The sequence below is a fragment of the Mesoplodon mirus genome (genome assembly GCF_964341445.2).
Source record: "Mesoplodon mirus genome assembly, chromosome: 7".
Taxonomy (NCBI): domain Eukaryota; kingdom Metazoa; phylum Chordata; class Mammalia; order Artiodactyla; family Ziphiidae; genus Mesoplodon; species Mesoplodon mirus.
In genome coordinates, this window is record NC_138983.1 from 85543236 (window position 1) to 85564070 (window position 20835).

The following is a 20835-nucleotide window of genomic DNA, read 5'->3' on the forward strand; positions in this document are numbered from 1 at the left end:
CCTTTTTCATTCTGGCCATTTCCATCCATTTTGCCGTACTTCAGAACAGAGAAAGACATGATGGATACATACGGGTGACGTGGGTTTCCTTACTCAGCTGCCTTGTAAGAACGGCGCCACTGTGACTAGCACAGCTTGTTTCCACACCTCCTTTCCCAGAGCTCAGAAAGCACGAGTAAAGGCAACAACCAACAAAACCCACAACACGGCGGCACACCTGACTCTGGGACTTCAATTTCCCACGCCTGGTGCCAAGACTCTATGGGATTAATCAACGGTTGCTTCAGGGCATTGCAGATGGCCTTGCAGGTTATGTCCTGCACAGTTTCAGTGGGCGCCATCCACATGGGCTACGTTGTGAATGGTGAACCTGGAGTTGTGCAATATGGCAGCCCTAGGTAATACTTTGATGAGAGAGCTATAATTTACAAAGTATGGTCCTGGGGGCTTCCCTGGTGGCGCAGTGGTTGAGAGTCCACCTGCCGATGCAGGGGACACGGGTTTGGGCCCCGGTCCGGGAAGATCCCACATGCCGTGGAGCGGCTGGGCCTGTGAGCCATGGCCGATGAGCCTGCACGTCCGGAGCCTGTGCTCTGCAACGGGAGAAGCCACAACAGTGAGACGCCCGCGACCACAAAAAAAAAAAAAAAAGGATGGTCCTGGGCACAACCTGGCTGCCAATGCACTTTGTCAAACAAGAGTTTTTCTTTATATTTTTCCATCTTGTATGTTATTCTATGGGTAATTTATCTGCAAATGTATTTATCTGCTAGCGGGGGCAGGTCTTGGGAGGTTTCCCTGTCCAAAAGGACATATACAAAGGAGGCATCTTGGCTGCTCCATGCTGGTTTGCTTGACTCTAAAGCTGAGGGTTATCATGTGCTTATTAGGTGCCAGACGCTGGACTAAGCAATTTACGCACTTTGCCCACTTAATAACACAGTCACTCAAGGTGGTAGGAACTATTGTTACAGGAGTGGGGACCGAGGCTCTGAGAGGTAGATGATTTGTGCACGTCCAGTATAAAAGCCGGTCAAGAGCAGGGCTGGGACGGCACTGGAGTCAGCCTGACCTCAGGGCACATGCTCTAACCACTGTGACATCTGCAAACACATCTGGATTCCTAAGCACCCCGCACCTCACCCCCCTCCCCCAGTAAAATGCTGTCACACCCTCCTCTGTTGGTTAGGGTCACCACAAAACCTGAACTAAATGCTTTCATTTGGGAACTCTTTGTCGGGAGAAAAACAGTTCTCATCATACTTAATCTGTATGATATCAGGGCAGTCCTCCGTGGAAACTCCATCCAAGGAGGAAACACAGCGCCCTCACCAGGAACCCCAAAATCAATTGGAAACAAGAATATGCCGGAAGCAAGAGGGCCACGAATTTTTTAGAAAAACTGGGCTTCAAAATATTTGATGAGAGATGCTCTTCAATACCTCTCCCTTTTCCCCTCTTCCTTTCTCTTCTTTTAAATAGCCAGCAGGTTGGGGTCATCAGGAAGTGGAATTTGTAGGAAGGTGTCAGTCAGTCCACAGGCTGCCCTCACACGGACGCTGCAAAGGACCCCTCCATGAATATGAGCATCATGGATGGAAGCTTCTCAAGCTGGGGACGCCCCGGCAGAGAGCACTTTTGAGAAGATGGGGCTGTGGAGAGTCCTGCAAAGTGCCCTGGGCACAGGCCAGGGGAACACTTGTGCAGCTGCCTGCAGTCAACCGAGGAATGAAGCAAGGTGCAAGTGCGTGTAGGAATAAGAATTGAAAAAATCCGTGCATATTCGAGTGACCGTGAGAGTATGCTTTCCTCGGTGTGAAAACCAGTCAAGGCTACTGCTCCAGCTAGCATTAGACTAAATGGTTTTCTCCCCTCCTTTTTCCACAAGTGGGGATAGTGTTTAATTTGCACTGACTAGCTGTGTGGCCCTGGGGAAATTACTTAACCTCTCTAAGTTTCGGATTCCTTGTCTGTCAAATGGGGATCATGGGAGAACCCATCTCATAGGTTGCTATGAGCGTGAAATAAGGGAGAGCAGGTGAATTGCTTAGCACAGTGCTGTTCACGTCAGTGATTCCTCCTGCTGCTCTCCTGGTTTCTCTTCTTACAAAGCATCTTCTTCCGTCTTATCTACTCAAGGTTAGAGGTCGTCATCACTTTTTCCCACAATTATATAAGAAGCACCTTGTAAAATAAAGTCCCCATTCCATAGTTGTACACCCGTGTGCATAACAAACTTACTCAAAATGGCCAAAAGGTGGAAGCAACCCAAGTGGCCATGGATGGATGAACAGGTAAACAAAATGTGGTGAATCCATACAATGAAATATTCAACTGGAATGAACCATGAGGATATCATACTAAGTGAAATAAGATGGTCACAAAAGGACAAACAATGTAAGATTCCATTTATATGAGGAACCTAGAATAGTCCAATTCACAGACACAGAAAGCATGGTGGGAGGGGAGGAAGGAAGCAGGGGGTTTGATGTGATGGGCTTAGAGTTTCAGTTTGGGAAGATGAACAAAGTTCTGAAGATGGATGGGGGTGATGGCTGCACAACAGTGTGAATAGATTTAATGCCACTGTGAACTGTGCACTTAAACATGGTTAAGATGGTAAATTTTATGTGTATTTTACCATAATTTTGAAAATTAAAAGTTAAAAACAAACCCCAAAATGAAATACCTCCAAGGTTTCTCCGAGGTTTGGGGTGATAGAAATGGAGGAAAATGTTCTGAGAGCAGGTTGTGGTGATGGCTGCACAACTCCATCAATATATTCAAATTGATTGAATTGGACACTTCAAATGGGTGAAGTTTCTGTTATGTAAATTGTACTTCAGTGAAGCTGTTAAGAGCAAGCAAGCAAACAAACACATGCTGTGATCCGGAGGAAACTTTGGAGGATGAAGGAGCTGTTCACTGTCTTGATTGTGGCTATGGTTTCACAGGTGTACCCATATGTCAAAGCCCATCCACTTACAGACTTTAAACATGTGACGTTTATGGCATGTCAATTATATCTCAAGAAAGCTGTGTTTTAAAAAGGCAGAACAGTATTCCATATATAAACGAACTCCTTATAATATATTAAACTCCTTATAATATATTAAACAATATAATATATTAAACAATGCCCCCTTTGGATGGAAATAGTTTTCAAATTTTATGCCCCTATAAATAATATTTCAGTAAATATCTTTGTAGGAAAAAAGAAGAAAAAAATGCAGATATTGTTTGCTGCTCCCCCTCTTCTTCTCCCCACGGGCAAGCCACAGAGTCAGAATTTCCCAGGGAGGGGGTCTGGGAACCTGTAATTTTACTGAACATTCCTGAAAAATTCTTGGAATCAGACATGTTGGGGCACATTGAATCAAACTTCATGAACTTGGATTTTCAGGCTTGGGAGTGTGAAATCCCCTTTTCTTTGATCCCTAAAAAATTCTGTAAGTGTTCCATACAAATGATTCTAAATTCCCAGGCCCTACTCCCAGGGAGGATGTGTATGGTTGCCAGATTTCGCATAAATAAAGAAATGAATAAATCAATATATAATAAACTATAGGGTGTCCGTTAAATCTGAATTTCAGATAAACACCAAATAATTTTTTTAGCATAAGTGGTTCCTTGCAATAGTTGGGCCACACCTGTACATAACAATGATTTGTTGCTTCTCTGAAATTCAGATTTAACTGGGTGTCCAGTATTTCATCTGGGAATCCTAAGTATGAGTCCTCAGGCCTGGGGTGAAGCCCAGATCTGCACTGTGGGTCTGCTCCCCACGTGCTTCTCACGAGGGGGATCCTTAGAACTCATGTTGAGAACCCCTGATCAGGTCAACACCTTCTGGGTCAGGAGCCCCTCCTTAGGGCGGCCAGTGGATCCCAGTGCATCCCACAAGTGAGCACACTTTAATGTTGGTCCAAGGAGGAAAAGGGGGCTGAGAAGCAGCAGGAGAAAACTGCCCCAGATTTTCAAAGCCAAACGTGGTGGATGCGGTGTCATGGGCCCTGCAGCCGGAGGGACGGTGCTGATCTTCTCTGAGTGAGTATTTAGGGCTGCCTAGGGGACCGACACCACAGGATTCTGTCTAGATTCTCTAAACTTTATTTATTTATAACCAGCCTCGTCCCAGAAAGGACTTTAAGCCTCAGAAGTCTCAGTCCATGCAGCGTTCTTGGTGCTGGGGAGTGAGGTTAACACGCCGTCTCTCTGGGACACACACGACAGGTATTGTGTGCTCACCACGAATGGGCATTATTCTGGGAGTTTTACAATTAGAACCATCTCATTTAGCCCTCGAGATAAGCCTGCAAGGTCATTGCTGTCGTTGGCCCCATTTTGTAGATGAGGAAACCGAGGTTCAGAGGGGTCCAATGGCTTGTGCAAGAGTGCACCGAGTAGGCCAGTGGCAGAGCTGGGGTTCTGACCCAGGACTGTGTTGCTAACCAGCCCCCATCCCGCCTCCCTACTGAACCAGATACTTCTGGTGACTGAGCTTTGCTGGGCGAATTTTGGGTTACGTTCCGCTTAACCTGGGGCCATACTTTAGGTCCTGATCCCGGGAACATTTCTGATCCGGTGTGATAACAGCTGGCAGGCCTTGAGTGTCTACTCCGGCCAGAGACTTTGACTTTTTATACATAGATACTCTCTCAACGCCCTGCACCGCTGAGAAGACCCAGACCCAGGCACGCAGAGAAGCCTGGCCGAGGTCGCAAAGCTAGGAAGTTGCAGAGCACTGATCTGCCTAAAAAGGAAGCATCCATCTCTGCATCTTCAAAAGCACACACCTGCTTTCCACCTCCCCTCGCCAAGCTTCACTTTTCAGGAAAATGCTCTCGCTCTGGGCTGGTCCCTAGGCAACTCTTGCATGTAATTCCACGAAATGCCCAGAAGAGGGCGCGAGGACTCGCTCTCCCCGGGCACCCACGCGATGGGGCTGAACTTCGCAGAATCGCGAAAGGAAGAGTGACGCGCTCCAGACGAACTCCACCTGTGGCCGTACCCGAGCCCTAGGCTGCACGGAAGGTGACACAACACGGCACCTCTGCACCCCGCCCTCCCCCCGGGCCCCCGCAGGGCCTGGACTCACCGAGGCTGGGTTTTCGATGACCAGTTCGTAGGTCAGCCCTCTGGACCCAAACCTCAGGATGTCTCCGGGTAGGAGCTTCACAGCCACGTTCTGAATGTGGCACTCATTGACGAACGTGCCGTTGCAGGAATTGAAGTCGTGGAGAACAAAGCTGCTTTCGGCCTCATTATATTCAATGAGTGCGTGATGGTTGTCGACGTCTGCAGACTGAAATGCAGAAGGGGGACAGTCAGAGCCAGGAATAACAGGAATAACAAGGAATAACTAGTGCCACTGACACTGGGGGCCCCAATGTGCTAATCACTTCATCTGGCTGGATGGTCACTGCAATCCTCATTTTAAGAGGAGGATGCTGAGGGTCAGAGAGGTTAAGTGACTTGCCTAAGGCCACACAGCTAGTGAGTGGAGGGTCACCAGACCCTGACAGCAGACCCAGAATAGATGCCCAGTTTTGGGGTAGGGCGTCAGGCAACACAGAGGCAAGAGGGAACTCGGGGGGAATTGGCCAGGAATTGGCCACTTGATAGTTCTCTGATCCCATGCAAGTATCCTTTTGGTTGTCCCGAGTGGCAAGACAGCAGAAATGGCCCAACACAAACCAGAAAGGTCAGTTGGCAAGTGACAACTGTCCATTTACTGCAAGTGTTAAAGTTAAGGGGAGGTTTTGTCATAATTGTTGTTTTCATTTGTTTGTTCTATTCATTTCAAAAATGACAAGTGTTTTCTAATAATGCAGAAAATGAGAACTAGAGAAAAACACAAAGAAGACATTGAAATCACTTAGACTCCCGTCCCCCAGAGGCAGGCACTGAGAACATGGTGGTTCACATCATTCCAGTCTTTTCTCTATGCTTACAATCCTTTTAAAAAGTTTAAACACAATTGAGCTCACACCACAAAACATAGTTTTATAACTACCTTTTAAAAGCCTTGGTGTACAATGAAGGTTTTTCCCATGGGATTAATTATTACTGTTGCTTCTTAAAGCTAATCAGAATTTATCTAACCAAAGATGATCTATTTTTCAATAGGGGCCCTGGTGTGACCACATTTCCCACAAAAGAGAGAGACCCAAGACAGTGAATTGTCAGTGGGGTCAGAAACCTCCTGTGTAACCACTTTAATAAGAAGAATGAGCAAAACTCAGCACCAAGGAGGAAATATCACATCCCCCCTGGCCCTGGCGCCCTGGACTATGGGCTGCAGGGCACGTGCGAAGTCTTCTGTCTTCTCAGGACACTGCCTATGAGCCATCCACTCCAGCCTGAGACTTTGCAACTATTTTCTAAGTCACTCTTCTCAGAGCGCCTCATCCAACTTTCATAGAGAGTACTTGGACTTAGAAATCTATACTAATGTCCCACAATATAATTATAACCAATAGCTTATATTAATAATAGCTTATAGTATATGAATAGATAATAATATAACTGCATATATTAGTAGAATATATTAATGACACATTATGTGTAATTACACAAATGCCAGGAAATTTGCTAAGTGCTTTACTGCATTATCCCATTGCATCTTCACAATAATTCAAAGGGATACTTCCTCATTTCAAAAAAATTTAATTTTTTATTGAAGTCTAGTTGATTTACAATGTTGTGTTAGTTTCAGGTGTACAGCAAAGTGATTCACTTATACATATATATAATATCTATTCTTTTTCAGATTCTTTTCCATCACAGGTTACTGCAAGATATTGAATATAGTTCCCTGTGCTGTACAGTAGGTCTGATAATTACTCATTTTTTAGACGAGGAAACTGAGGCATAGAACGATTACGTGTGCCCACAGTCAGCCACTTTGACTCGCCTGGCTTGTTCCCAGGTTTGCCTGATTCAAATGACTGTGCCTTTACCCACTTTTCAAATTCCTACCAAACACTTTGACACTTAAAATACTGGAACACAAGAAGAAAGCAGGAGTAGCTCTATTAATTTCAGGCAGAGCCAACTTCAGAGGAAGGAAAGTTATCAGGGATAAAGAGAGGCGATACATAGTGATAAAGGGGTCGATTCTCCAAGCAGACATAACAGTCCTTCATTGTATGTACCCAACAATAAAGCATCAAAGTATGGAAGGCAAAAACTGATAGGACTGCAAGGAGAAGCAGATGAATCCATCATGGTAGCTGGAGACCTCAACAGCCCTCTGTCAGTGACGGGCAGACCCACCAGGCAGAAAATTAGGAAGAATGAAGTTGAACTGAACAGCACTACCATCATCTGGATCTAACTGGCAACCACACAGCTTCATCCCACAGCAACAAAACACACATCCTTCTCAAGCTCCCATGGAACATTCACCAAGCAGACCACATTCCAGGCCACGAAATATACCTCAACAAATGTAAAAGAATAGAAATTATGCAAAGTACGTTTTCAGAACACAATGGAATTAGGCTAGAAACCAATACGGGAAAGACAGCTGGAAAATCCCCAAATATTTGGAGATTAAACAACACACCTCTAAATAACAGATGGGTCAAGGAGGAAGTCTCATGGGAAATAAAAATTTATCTTGAGCTAAATGAAAATGAAAATACAACCTATGAAAATTTGCAAGATGCAGTGAAAGCAGTGCTTGGAGGGAAGTTTATGGCATTGAAGGCATACATTTGAAAAGATCTAAGCTTCCACCTTATGAAACTAGAGAAAGAAGAGCAATATAAGCCTACCACAAGCAGAAGAAAAGAAGCAATAAATGAAATAAAAAGCAGGAAAACAAGAGAGAAAAGTCAGCAAAATAAAGAGCTTTTTTTTTTTTTTTGTAAAGATCAATAAAATTGACAAACCTCTAGCAGGATAACCAAGGAAAAAAGAGAGAAGATACAAATTACTAAGATCAGAAATGAAAGCGATGGCATCACTACTGATCTCATGGACGCTGAAGGGATAATAAAGGAATATTATGAATAATTCTATGCCCACAGATTTTATAAGTTAATGAAGTGGACCATTTCCTTGAAAGACACAATCTACTGAAACTCACACAAGGAGAAATAAATACTCTGAATAGACTCAAATCTAGTAAAGAATTTGAATCAATAATGAATAACCTTCCAAAATGGAAAGCACCAGGCCTGGATGGGTTCACTGGTAAATTCTATCAAATATTAAGGAAAGAATGATACCAGTTCTCAATAATCTCTTCCAGAAAATAGAAGAAGAGAGAACACTTCCCAGCTCATTCTGTGAGGCCAAACTTATTCTAATAGCAAAACCAGATAAAGATATTACAAAACAGTAAAATTTCAGACCAATACTGCTCATGAACATAGATGCAAAATCCTCAACAAAATATTCTCAAATTGAATCCAGTGATGTATGAAAAGACTTCTACACCACAGTCAAGTGGGATTTATTCCAGGTATGCAAGGCTGGTTCAACATTTGGAAATCAATTAATGTAATCCATCACATCAACAGTGCAGAGAAGAGAAATCGCATTATCATAACAGTAGATGCAAAAATAGCATTTGACAAAATTACACACCATCCATGATAAACTAACAAACCACCAAACCACCACAACATCTCTTGGCAAATTAAGGATGGAGGGGAACTTCCTCAACCTGATAAAGTACATCTATAAAAACCCTAAAGCTAACATCATATTTAATGGTGAGAAACTAGAAACTTTCCAATTAAGGTCAGGAATAAGGTGAAGATGTCCCCTTTCACCATGCATTTTCAACATTGTACTGTATCTCCTAGCTAATGCAACAAGGCAAGAAAAGAGAATAAAAGACAGATTGGGAAGGAAAAAAAAATCTTCTTTGGTGAGGTGTTTGTTCAGATCTTTTGCCCATTTTGCAGATGGCATGATTGTCTATGCAGAAAATCCCAAAGAACCGACAGAAAGCCCTCCTGGAACTAATGAGCAATTATAGCCAGGTTGCAGGATACATGATTAACATACAAAAGTCAATTGCTTTCCTATATACCAACAATGAACAAGTGGAATTTGAAATTAAAAACACAACACCATTTACATTAGCACCAAAAAAAAAAAAAAGAAGTACTTAGGAATAAATCTACCAAAATACTTAGCTATATGAAGAGGTATATGAAGAAAACTACAAAATGTTGATGAAAGAAATCAAAGTAGTCTAAATAAATGAAGAGATATTTCATGTTTATTTGAAATTCCTTAATGATGTATGATGTTTAACATCTTTTCATATGCTGATTTGACATCTGTAGATTTTCTTTTGTGAGGTGTCTGTTCAGCTCTGTTGCCCATTTTTAAGTTGGGTTGTTTGGTTTCTTATTGTTGACTTTTAAGACTCATTTATTTTGTTTATTTATTTATTTTATTGAAGTGTAGTTGATTTACAATGTTGTATTAATTTCTGCTGTACAGCAAAGTGATTCAGTTATACATATATATACATTCTTTTAAAAATATTCTTTTCCATTATGCTTTATCACAGGATATTGAATATAGTTCCCTGTGCTATACAGGGAACAAAAAGCATTTGACAAAATGCAACACTCTTTCATGATAAAAGCACTCAACAAGCAGGTAATAAAGGGAAATTACCTCAACATAATAAAGGTCAAATATGAAAAGCCCACAGGTAGCATCATACTCAAAGGTGAAAGACTGAAAGCTTTTCCTCTAAGATCAAGAAGAAGATAAGGATACCTGCTTTTGACAATTCTATTCAACAAAGTACTGGAAGTCCTAGCCAGAGCAATTAGGCAAGAAAAAGAAATAAAGGCAATCCAAATTCGAAAGGAAGAAGTAAAATTATCTCTGTTCACAGGCAACATGATCTTACATGTACAAAATCCTAAAGAGTCCATGAAAAACCACAACCCTCTTAGAACTAATAAACAACATTCAGAAGCAAAATCGTAGGATACAAAATCAACAACAAACATCAGTTGTGTTTCTATATGCTCTCAATGAACAATCTGAAAAGGAAGTTAAGAAAATAATTTCATTTATGATAGCATCAAAAAGAATTACATACTTTGGGATAAATTTAACCAAGGTGGTAAAAGATGTGTACACTGAAAACTACAAAGTGCTGCTGAAAGAAATTAAAAACACAAATAAATGTAAAGACACCCTGTATTCATGGGTTGGAATACTTAATATTGTGAAGATGTCATTACTACACAGCAGGATCTACAGATTCAAAATCCCAACAGCAGTTTTGGCAGAAATAGAAAAATCCATCCTAAAATTCATATGGAATCTCAGTGGACCCAAAATAGCCAAAATAATCTTGAAAAAGAAAAGCAAAGCTGGAGGTCTCACACTCCCTGATTTCAAAACTTACTGCATACAAAGGTACAACAATCAAAACAGTGTGATACTGACATAAGGTCAGGCACATAGGCCAATAGAATAGAAGAGAGAGCACAGAAATAAAACTTTGCATATATGTTCAAATGATTTTTGACAAGGGTGCCAAGATTATTCAATGGGGAAGGAACAGTATTTTCAACAAATGATGCTGGGAAAGACTGCAAAAGAATTAAGTTGAACTCTTACCTTACACCATGTATAAAAATTAACTCAAAGTGGATCAAAGACTTAAACGTAGTCTAAAACTATAAAACTTTTAGAGGAAAACACAGGAGGAAAGCTTTATGACACTGGATTTGGCAATGCTTTTTTGGATATGATACCAAAAGCATAGGCAGCAAAAGTAAAAATAGATAAATTCAACTATGTCAAAATTTAAAACTTCTGTGAATCAAAGGACACAATAAACAGGGTGAAAGGCCATCTAGAGAATGGGAGAAAATAGTTGCAAATCACAAATCTGAAAAAGGGTTAATATGAAGAATATATAGAGAACTATAACTCAACAACAACAACAACAAAAAAAAACCCCAAATAACCTGATCAAATATGGGCAAAGAACTGGAATAGACATTTCTCCAAAGAAGATATACAAATGTCCAACAAGCATATAAAAAGATGCTCAACATTACTAGTCATTAGGGAAATGCAAATCCAAACCACAGTGAGATACCACCTCATACCCATTAGGATGGCTACTATCAAAAACAAACAAACAGCAACAGAAAATAACAAGTGTTGGCAAGGATGTAGAGTAGGGGAACACTAATGCACTGCTGAGAATGTAAAATGGTGCAGCTGATAGGAAAAACAGTAGAGCGGCTTCTCAAACAATTTAGAATAAAATTATCATATGATCCAGCAAGTCCACTTCCAGGTATATACCCCAAAGAATTGAAAGCAGGAACTTAAAGAGATATTTGTACACTCATGTTTATAGTAGCATTATTCACAATTGCCAAAAGGTGGAAGCCACCCAAGTGCCCACTGACCGATGATTGGATAAGCAAAATGTGGTCCATCCATACAGTGGAATATTATTCAGTGTAGGAGGAAGGAAATTCTGACACATGCTACAACATGGATGAACCGTGAGGACATGATGTGAAATAAGTGTCACAAAAAGGCAAATTTTGTATGATTCCACTTATGTGAGGTACATAGAGTAGTCAAGCTCATAGAAACAAAATAGAATAGGGGTTGCCAGGGGCTGGGGAAGGGGGAAACGGGGAGTTGTTGTTTAATGGGTACAGTTTCAGTTTTGCAAGATGAAAAATTCTGAGGCTGGTTGCACAACAATGTGGATAACTTACAACTACTGATCTGTACACTTAAAAGTGGTTAAGACGGTAAACTTTATATGTATTTTACCACGATTCAAAAAATGGCTAAGATGAAGGGACTCACTCAACATCAGGATGCTGGCACAGGGCAATGTCAGGGTTTGAACCCAAGTCTAATTCCCAAACCTGTACCTTTGATTTGTACCCTGTGATTTTCAGAGTAGAGAGTGATTTAATAATGAGAGAGGAGACAGGCAGGACCTAATAGAGAAAACAAGTGCATTTCTTAAAGGCTCCTGCATTTTAAATGTTTAAAAATTATATAGTGAGTCCATAAAATATTAAGACGTTTAAACATCTCTTAACAATGACCATCTGCTCTGATGACTCCCGTGCTTTGAGGAAGCCTCCTCGGGAAGCTGACTTAGTTATGACGTTGCCCTGAGGTTCGCTGACGTTGTCGCTGAGGTTCGACGTGTACCTGGAACCGTCCTTTGAGCTAGGTTTCAACCTTGCATCACCTGGAACTGGGAAGCCCCATCTCAGACCATAACTTCCCGCTCCCGGCCTTCCTTATCCTCTGTCTCGTCCTCTCCTTGAGTCACATAGCCTTTGCTCCCCGTCCCCTCCCTATGCGTAATGCCCTATGCTCACCCAGCCTGGGCCCTGCTTGAGCTCACCAGCTCCTTCAGTCCATCCTGGCCCCCAAACCCTCCTGCCACCCTCACACTTCTGTCCTGAGGCTGTCCCAGTGCCCTCTGGGCCCCCCAGCCAGCAGGTTCCTGGTCTTAGGCTTTTAATTCTACTTTGACAACAGCCTCCTAGGTCTTCACCTCCTGCACCTGCCTGCATCCTCCGTCTGCTTCTCCAGACCCTCCTCCATCCCTTTCCACGGCGCCCTCTGCCCAGCAGGCCCACCTGTGCAGCTACATCCATGGGCTGATGGGCTCCTTGCCTCTGGTTTCTGGTTGGGTTTGGCCAATGGGGGGTTAGAGATCAGAGCAGGGAGGAGAGAGGTTGGGGTACTTACTCCCCTGGCTTCCTTTCTGTGGGGTCACACAGCCTCCCTCAGAGGGACTCTACCCAGCCCTCGGGGTCTCCGGGTCCCAGGAAATGCCCCTGCCCCTCACCCCTCAGCTCTGGGGGTGGGAACAGTCCTCACTCATACTAGCTCTGGGCCCTGCACTATCCTTTGAGGTTTCTCTGAGCCCTGCCCACTCCCTGTGGAGTCCCTTCAGGAAACTCCCCTCCATCACTCCACACCCCTTTGAATGTACCTTCGGCTCCCTGCCAGGACCTGGACTTCCTAGGCATGGAGAAGCTCTTAGATGGGAACCTCAAGGCTTCTCTTAGCTGCCAAGGGCCTCCGGGTGGTCCTGCCTTCATCCCACCCTGGTCTGGTCCCTCTCCTCAACCATCTCCTCTTCTGCATCCTCACCTTGACAGTGTAACTTCCGTCTTAGCTGTGAACGTGCTCACCACCCCCTCGGCCTGGAAACACCGCCCCTTCCCCCTTCCTTTCCTTTATTGTCAAATGGCTTCAAGAGGTTCCTCTCCCGCTGGGTCCTCAACCCACTGCCATTGCCCTCGGGGGCCTCCTCGGGCTCTCGTCCTCCCTGTGACATGTGACACAGTTGTCAGAGAGAGGCACGTGGCCTGGTGGTTCAGGGGTTGGGGGAGCAGGGCAACGTGGTGGTTACTAGACTGGGCTCGAGCCCAGCTCTCCTACTTCCTAGCAGGGTGACCTTGGGCAAGTGATACCTCAGCTTCCTCATCTGTAAGGTAACAAAAGGACAGTCTTATAAGCTACTGGTGACGTATAAATGATATAATACATACTAAAGCACTTAGAAGAGAACATAGGGCAAATGGGAAATGTTCTCTATTATGAGCAAGAGGATGGGCTCTGGAGTTAGAAAGCCTTGAGTTCAAGTCCCACCTCTGCTACCTTCCAGCTGTGCAGCCTGGGGCATGGTTCTTTGCTTCTCTTTGGTTGCTCCCTGAGCAGCAAAAATGAGTTTGATAAGCTGGGCTTTGTAGGATTGACAAAAGGTACTGCTTGGTGACATGTTCAAAGGAGTGGGATAACATTTTTGAAATTAACTTGTGTGTGTGTGTGTGTGTGTGTGTGTGTGTGTGTTTTATCTATTTCTTTTAACCTTTTGGTTCTAGGCTATCCCATCCCCCAGCCCTATCACCCCACTGCCTCAGGAAAGGGATGTAGTGCAGAAATAGTAAAAAAAAAAAAATGGGGTTTTCAAAAGAATGAGGATATGAGGAAACGGCCAGGCACTGGTGAGACGACGAGTCTGGGATTGGAAGGAAAGAAGAAGCTTCTCTGCTTCCCCGTCAGCTGGATCCTTCCTCCCCGGTCTCCCCGGGAGAGCCCTGTGGACCGGCAAGGCCTCAGGAGAGGCTGGTCCTGAAATCAGACTGCCCGAGCGTGGTGCCCAGTGCCCCAGCCTCCCTCTGTGACCTCAGGCAGGATACTCGGCCTATCTGTGCCTCAACGCCCTCATGTGTAATGTGGGGCAAACAACACTAACCTCCTAAGGATGAAATGAGTTAATACACTCGAGAGTGAAAAGAACAGTACCTGGCACAAAGCAAGCTGTCTCTGTGATGAATACCCTCAGCCTGGCAGCAGCTCTCTGGCTCCCTCACCTCTCTGACTGCTTCCAGGTCTCCACGCCGGGCTCCTCTCCCCTCAGATGTCCGTTTCCTCTGCACTCTGTCCATGGGCTGGGGCCACTGTGCCACCCCCTCGATTCGCAGGTGTGTATTTCCAACCCCTGGTTCATCTCCAGACCCCAAACTGCCTGGCTGCTTCCGGGATGTTGAGGTGCTCACTCAACCAGTCCTGCTTCCTCCCCTCTTGGTAACGGTATTATCACCTGCCAGCTCATCCAGCCATCTTTCTCCGTGGCCTGTGGCATTGATCCTACTGATTCTTCCAGAAAGCTCTCAGACCAGTCCCAAAGCAACGGTCCAGTCAGGTGGTAGTATTAATGTGCTGGGCAGAATGGTCTCCCAAAGATGCCCATGCCCTGATCCCCAGAACCTGGGAATATGCTCCATGACGTGGCCAAAGGGTCTGTGACGATGTCAAGGTTACTAATCAGTGCTCTTAAAAGAGGGAGACTAAGGACTTCCCTGGTGTTGCAGTGGTTAAGAATCCGCCTGCCAATGCAGGGGACACGGGTTCGAGCCCTGGTCCGGGAAGATCCCACATGCCATGGAGCAACGAAGCCCACGTGCCACAACTACTGAGCTTGCGCTCCAGAGCCCACGAGCCACAACTACTGAGCCCACGTGCCACAACTACTGAATCTGCATGCCTAGAGCCCATGCTCCACAACAAGAGAAGCTACTGCAATGAGAAGCCCGTGCACCGCAACAAAGCGTAACCCTCGCTCGCTGCAACTAGAGAAAGCCTGTGCTCAGCAACGAAGACCAAACCCAGCCAAAAACTTTTTAAAAAATTTTTAAAAAGTGGGAGACTATCCTGGGTTATCCAGGTGGGACTAATTGAACTCCACCAGTCCTTATAAGCAGAGAACTTACTCTGGCTGGATTGGAGAGATAAGTGGTGTTTCTTGCTGGGCCCCCACTTAACAGCCCCAATGCTCCTCTTCCTGGGAAAGCACCAGGTCAACGTTTCCTCTTTACCCAAATCCCCCCCTAGATGGCACCACCTCAGTCTGTTGCATGAATGAGGATCACGAGAACATTGATCTCACATTTCACTGACAACCCCCATTCTCCATTCCACAGGGTGGAATTTCCCTAGCTTAGTCAATTATCTTGTTATCTCAGTTAACTGAGAATTTCCAATTTAGATATTAGATGTTCCCAAAGCTAAATTTACACTCAAAAAGTGAAGCTTCTGTTTTTAGAAGCTTGAGTCAGCTCAGTCTGAAACTCAGCCCCACCTCCCCCGACTAGCTGTGTGATTTGGGCCAGTTCCTTAACCTTTCTGAGTCCCATGTCCATGTCATCAAATGCGGATAATAATGATAATAGTAGTTCTCACCCGCACAGGATTTGTTTTGTGAATATAATTCTATAAATATATATACAGAACATACATAGATGATGTATAAAGCCATGTGAGATACAGTAAGTAGTCCATAAATGTATGCTGTAGCTGTTTGCATTATGTATGCTATTCAAAAGATTATGATCTTTCTTTCATATCACATCCATCAGAATGGCTACTATTAAAAAAAAAGGGAAATAACAAGTGTTGGTGAGGATGCAGGGAAAGTGGAACCCTTGTGCCCTGTTGTGAGAATGTAACTTGGTGCAGCCACTATGGAAAACAGCATGGCAGTTCCTCAAACAATTAAAAATAAAATTATCATATGATCCAGCAAGTCTACTTTTGGGTATATATCCCAAAGAACTGAAAGCAGGGCCTTGAAGAGATATTTATACACCCATGTTCATAGCATTGTTTGCAACAGCCAAAAGGTGGAAACAACCCAAGTGTCCATCAGTAGATGAATGAATAAACAAAATGTGGTGAATCCACACAATGGAATATTATTCAGCCTTAAAAAAGGAAGGAAATTCGGACACATGCTACAGCATGGATGAACATGGACATTATACTCAGTGAAAGCATATTATACTCAGTGAAAGAAGCCAGTCATGAAAAGACAAATACTGTTATGATTCTACTTATATGAGATACCCAGAGTAGCCAAGGTCATAGAGACAGAAAGCAGAACGGTGGTTGCTGGGGGCTGGGATGGGGGGACAAGGGGAGTTGTTGTTTCATGGGTGCAGTTTCAGTTCTGCAAGATTCAAAGAGTTTTGGAGATGGATGGGGGTGATGGCTGCACAACAGTGTGAATATATTTAATGCCACTGAACTGCACACTTAATAAAAGTGGTTAAGATGGTAAATTTTATGTTATGCATATCTTACCACAATAAAAAAAAATGAGAAAAATGAGATCACGATCTAGCCCTTTCCTCTGAACTTTTTCCTCTTGGAAGCCCTCCATCTGCTGGTGAGAAACTAGTCCCATCAATTGCTGTGGTGGGTACTGACCAATGAAATCAGCCGCCAGTTCCCAAACAGGGGACAAAACAGTCCCTGAGGACTGGTGAGACCAAACAGGTGAACCCCCAGAGCAAGGAGCACTTGGGGAGAAGCCAGGGGTGAGGTGGGGGTGAGGGGGGAGGATGGGAGCACGACCCAGGCAGGAGGACAAGCGTGATGCAGATGGGGAGCCAGCAAGTGCACCCTCCCAGGCCTGTTTCATTCCGTGGATTTCCCCACAGAGAGTCCACCTGTCACCTTATGTCTCAAAATGCAGGTGTTCGCTTAGAATAAGAGAAATGTGAATTAAAATGACACAGGTACCATACTTCACCCCGTAGATCAGTGAAGATCCAATGGGGGGTCAGCACCCTAGGCTGGGGAGGGAGTGGGAGACGGGCGTCCACTGCTGGCAGGACACCACATCTGGAAACCTCTGGTGGGAAATTTGGCCATGCCCATCAGAGCTACAGCTGTGTGTGTCCTTTGACAGAGCAGACATACCTGCATGTCCGTGAAATTATGCAAAAAATAGGAGAATCCCAGAAGCCTTGTTTAATAATAATAAACAAGATTATGGTGTAGGCTCTGGTTCTTTCCTGAGAGGCAGCCCAGAACTGACAGGGGCCAGAAAAAGGGACGAGAGTCATCCGGCTGGATGGGATCTGGGGTATGTGTATGAGATCAGTCTGGCTTCATGACCCTCAGATCCCACGCGAGAAGGGCTGACACAGGCTGGAGAGATGGCTAAACCCATGAGAAAGGAGATGCCTGGCAGGACACTGACCACCGAGGGTGAGGGGTGGACACCAGCATTTCATCCCCCTGTCATGTCTGTTCTTTCTTTTTCTCTTCCATCTCCACCTTCCTAGCTGCAGCCCTGCACTGACTTGGGCTGTCCTAGAGCTCAGTCTTCTAGGGATCCTGGGACTTCCCCAGGGTGGGACTGGGGGAGTCCCTGGGGAGGGGGTAGGGTCAGTCAGCCCTTCATTGTTTACCCTTCGCTTCTCTTTTCCTCAAAACAAAGTTTATTGAAAGAATACACACACACACACACACACACACACACACACACACACACACAAGCAGGAGCTCTGCTGATCAAGAAGGGAGAGGGAGGGAGCACTGATGGTGGGGTTCTCAAAGTGTGGTCCTGGAACCAACTCCAGGGAATCCATTCCCCCCACCTGAACCTGGGGAGCATACAAATGTGAAGATTCCTGGGCCTTACCCCAAACCCACTGGGTCAGAATGCCTAGGAGTTCATGTTGAACAACCACTCTTAAACATGAGGAAAATCCAACAACCACTGGCTTTGGTGTTTCTTCATTCTGGAAGAACTGAGTCCCTTTCTCAGCAGAGTTTAAATAACAGCCACATCCAACTCTAAAAAATACAGTTTACAAGGCACATCAAATCATATAAATTATAACTTGCAAGGTTTAGCTGTGAAATGAGCAAGGCTGAGGCTTTTGAGCCGTGTAAAATGGGAGAGGGGAGATTGTGAATAGAGCTCCTGATGGCTCGTCTGCACACAGCAGCCGGGATGTTCACTGGCAGGTCTCCCCCTTGTTTACAATCCTTCAAGCCTTCTTCCCACTGCTTTCAGATAAAGATCCAAACCCTTATGGTGACATGAAGGAGGCCTACTTGTCCCTTAGCCCTCGTCCTTCCCACTCTGACTTCTGGACGCCTTGGTTTTCTCTCAGTCCCTTGGATTCACAATATGCTCTTCCACCCCAGGGCCCTTGCACATGCCATTCCCTTCTCCTTTTGTCTAGTTAAGTCCTCCTTGTCTTCCATATTCCTTTCCTTTACAGCCCCAATGTTGGAATGGAATTAGTCACACCTTTGTGGGATCATTTGACTTATTTCTCTCTCTCCTGGCAGCTTCCTGATGGCAGGGACCATGTCCAGTTCTGCCATCACTGTACCCCTAGACTTGGCTCGGTGCTGAGGCTCTGGGTAAATACTGTGCAATGAATGAGTGATAGCAACAGTTATCACTGTTGACTATAAACAGTTCTCACTAGCCTGGCTATAAACAGGCTTCCTACTGCCTTAGGGAACCAAACTCCTTACAGGATATAGAAAAAAGTCTGGAGGGTAAAACCCTGCAAATACCAATATTGATTTTTCCCTGAGCCAAATGATTACAAGTGACTTTTATTTTCTTCCTTATATTTTCCTTTCTCCCAATTTTTAAAAACAAGAAGCATGTAACTACCTTCCATTATCAGAAAGAGTAAATGATGTTGAAATACTACGATACCAATAGTCAAAACAACATGTCAACCTTGCTGATGAGTAGAAATCTTTAGAAGCATGACTGCCTATTCTTTAGGATTGATCCAGGCAAATAAAACAAACAATCTTTTTTATTTGCTAGATGTAACCTCTGGTAATTGCAAGGATGATTTTTAGTAATATAAATCCCTGAATTTTTTTTTTTTTTTTTTTTTTTTTTTTTTTGTGGTACACGGGCCTCTCACTGTTGTGGCCTCTCCTGGTGCGGAGCTCAGGCTCCGGACACGCTGGCTCAGCGGCCATGGCTCACGGGCCCAGCTGCTCCGCGGCATGTGGGATATTCCCGGACCGGGGCACGAACCCGTGTCCCTTGCATCGGCAGGCGGACTCTCAACCACTTCACCACCAGGGAAGCCTAGTGACGTATTTCTTAAGCTAAGTCCGAGGAGCAGTAAGCAGTCAATTATTTATATACAATGAATGCAACTCAATTTCTGTCTAGTTAATAACTGTCCTCATTAGTTCCCTTTTCCAAATGGCTTATTAATGTCAGTGGATCCTCATCTCAACCCTGTGCACCTCTGAGGATTCTTCTCAGTCTCTGTTTTAGGAGACCATAATAATGATCATTGTGACATTCACTGAGCACCACATGCCAGGCTCTTTATATGCATTTCTCACTTAATCCTCAGAATAACCCTGTGAGGTAAGAGGTTTACAGACAGGGAAAAGGAGCTCAGAGTGATTAAGTAATTTGGTTGAAGTCACTCAGCCACAAAGTAGCCTAATGAGATTCAAACCCAGCTCTGTCTATCTCCAAAGCCTGTGCTCTTAAAAATTACTACAGTTTTCTAATATCATAGTCCGGTTCAAAACAGAGATCTCTGTCTCTACTTTAGCCAGACAGGAAATAAAACTACCCCAAATCTATGCCTTGTTAGGATAAAGAAGAAACTACAGTTCTTCTTCTTCTTCTTTTTCCTCCCACTTTGCACACTGAACAGATGTTCTGTGTCCTTGAAGGGAGACCATATCATGGAGGAGAATCTCACGGGGAGGTTTATGGAGTTATCTTTAAATCTGTTGCGTTTACAATACACATTCTCAGAAAACTGGGAATAAAGGGGGAAATTTCTCACTTGGTAAGAACATGTATAAATACCCTACAGCTAACCTCCTACTTAATGGTGAAAGAGTAACTGCTTTCCCCTAAGGTCAGGAACAAGCGAATATAAGGATTTATACACTGCTCTTGTTCAGCAGAGTCCTGGAAGTCTTAACCAGGGAAATAAAGCAAGGAAAAGAAGATTAAAAGCATTCAGATCTCCTTTTCTGAAAGAAGAAATAAAATTGTTCTTATTTGCAGATGACATGATTGTTTATGTATAAAATCCCAAGAAATCTACAAAAGCCCTTATATAAGAAAGTGCACTTAAGGTTGCAAGATCCCAAGAAGCATACAAAAATCAACTGTATTTCTATATACTGTCAATGAACATGTGGACACCAAAATTAAAAATATAATACCATTTACAATCACTCAAAAAAAAAAGAGAGACATACTTAAGTGTAAATCTAACAAAACATGTTCAGGACTCGTATGCTGAAAACTACAAAACACTCATGAGAGACACTGAATAAATGGAGAAATATACCATGTTCATGAATTGGAAGACAATGTAGGAGTATATCAATTATTCTCACATTGATATATAGGATAAAACACAATTCCAATCAAAGTTACAGCATGATATTTTGTGTATACAGACAGGCTTACACTAAAATGTAAATGGAAAGGCAAAGGAACTAGAATAGGTTAAAAAATTTCTT

General features: G+C 43.9%; 1 protein-coding gene across 1 annotated transcript in view; it reads right to left on the bottom strand.

Annotated features, from left to right (window-relative positions):
* LOC309808841 (forkhead-associated domain-containing protein 1-like) overlaps positions 1 to 20835 on the bottom strand; it is a gene marked incomplete at both ends in the record, with an annotated part of 99491 nt that overhangs the window by 76443 nt on the left and 2213 nt on the right. Inside the window, one exon of the mRNA XM_082629413.1 lies at positions 5099 to 5305. Within this exon, the coding sequence (XP_082485539.1) occupies positions 5099 to 5305 (207 nt within the window). The remainder of the gene's footprint in view (positions 1 to 5098; positions 5306 to 20835) is intronic.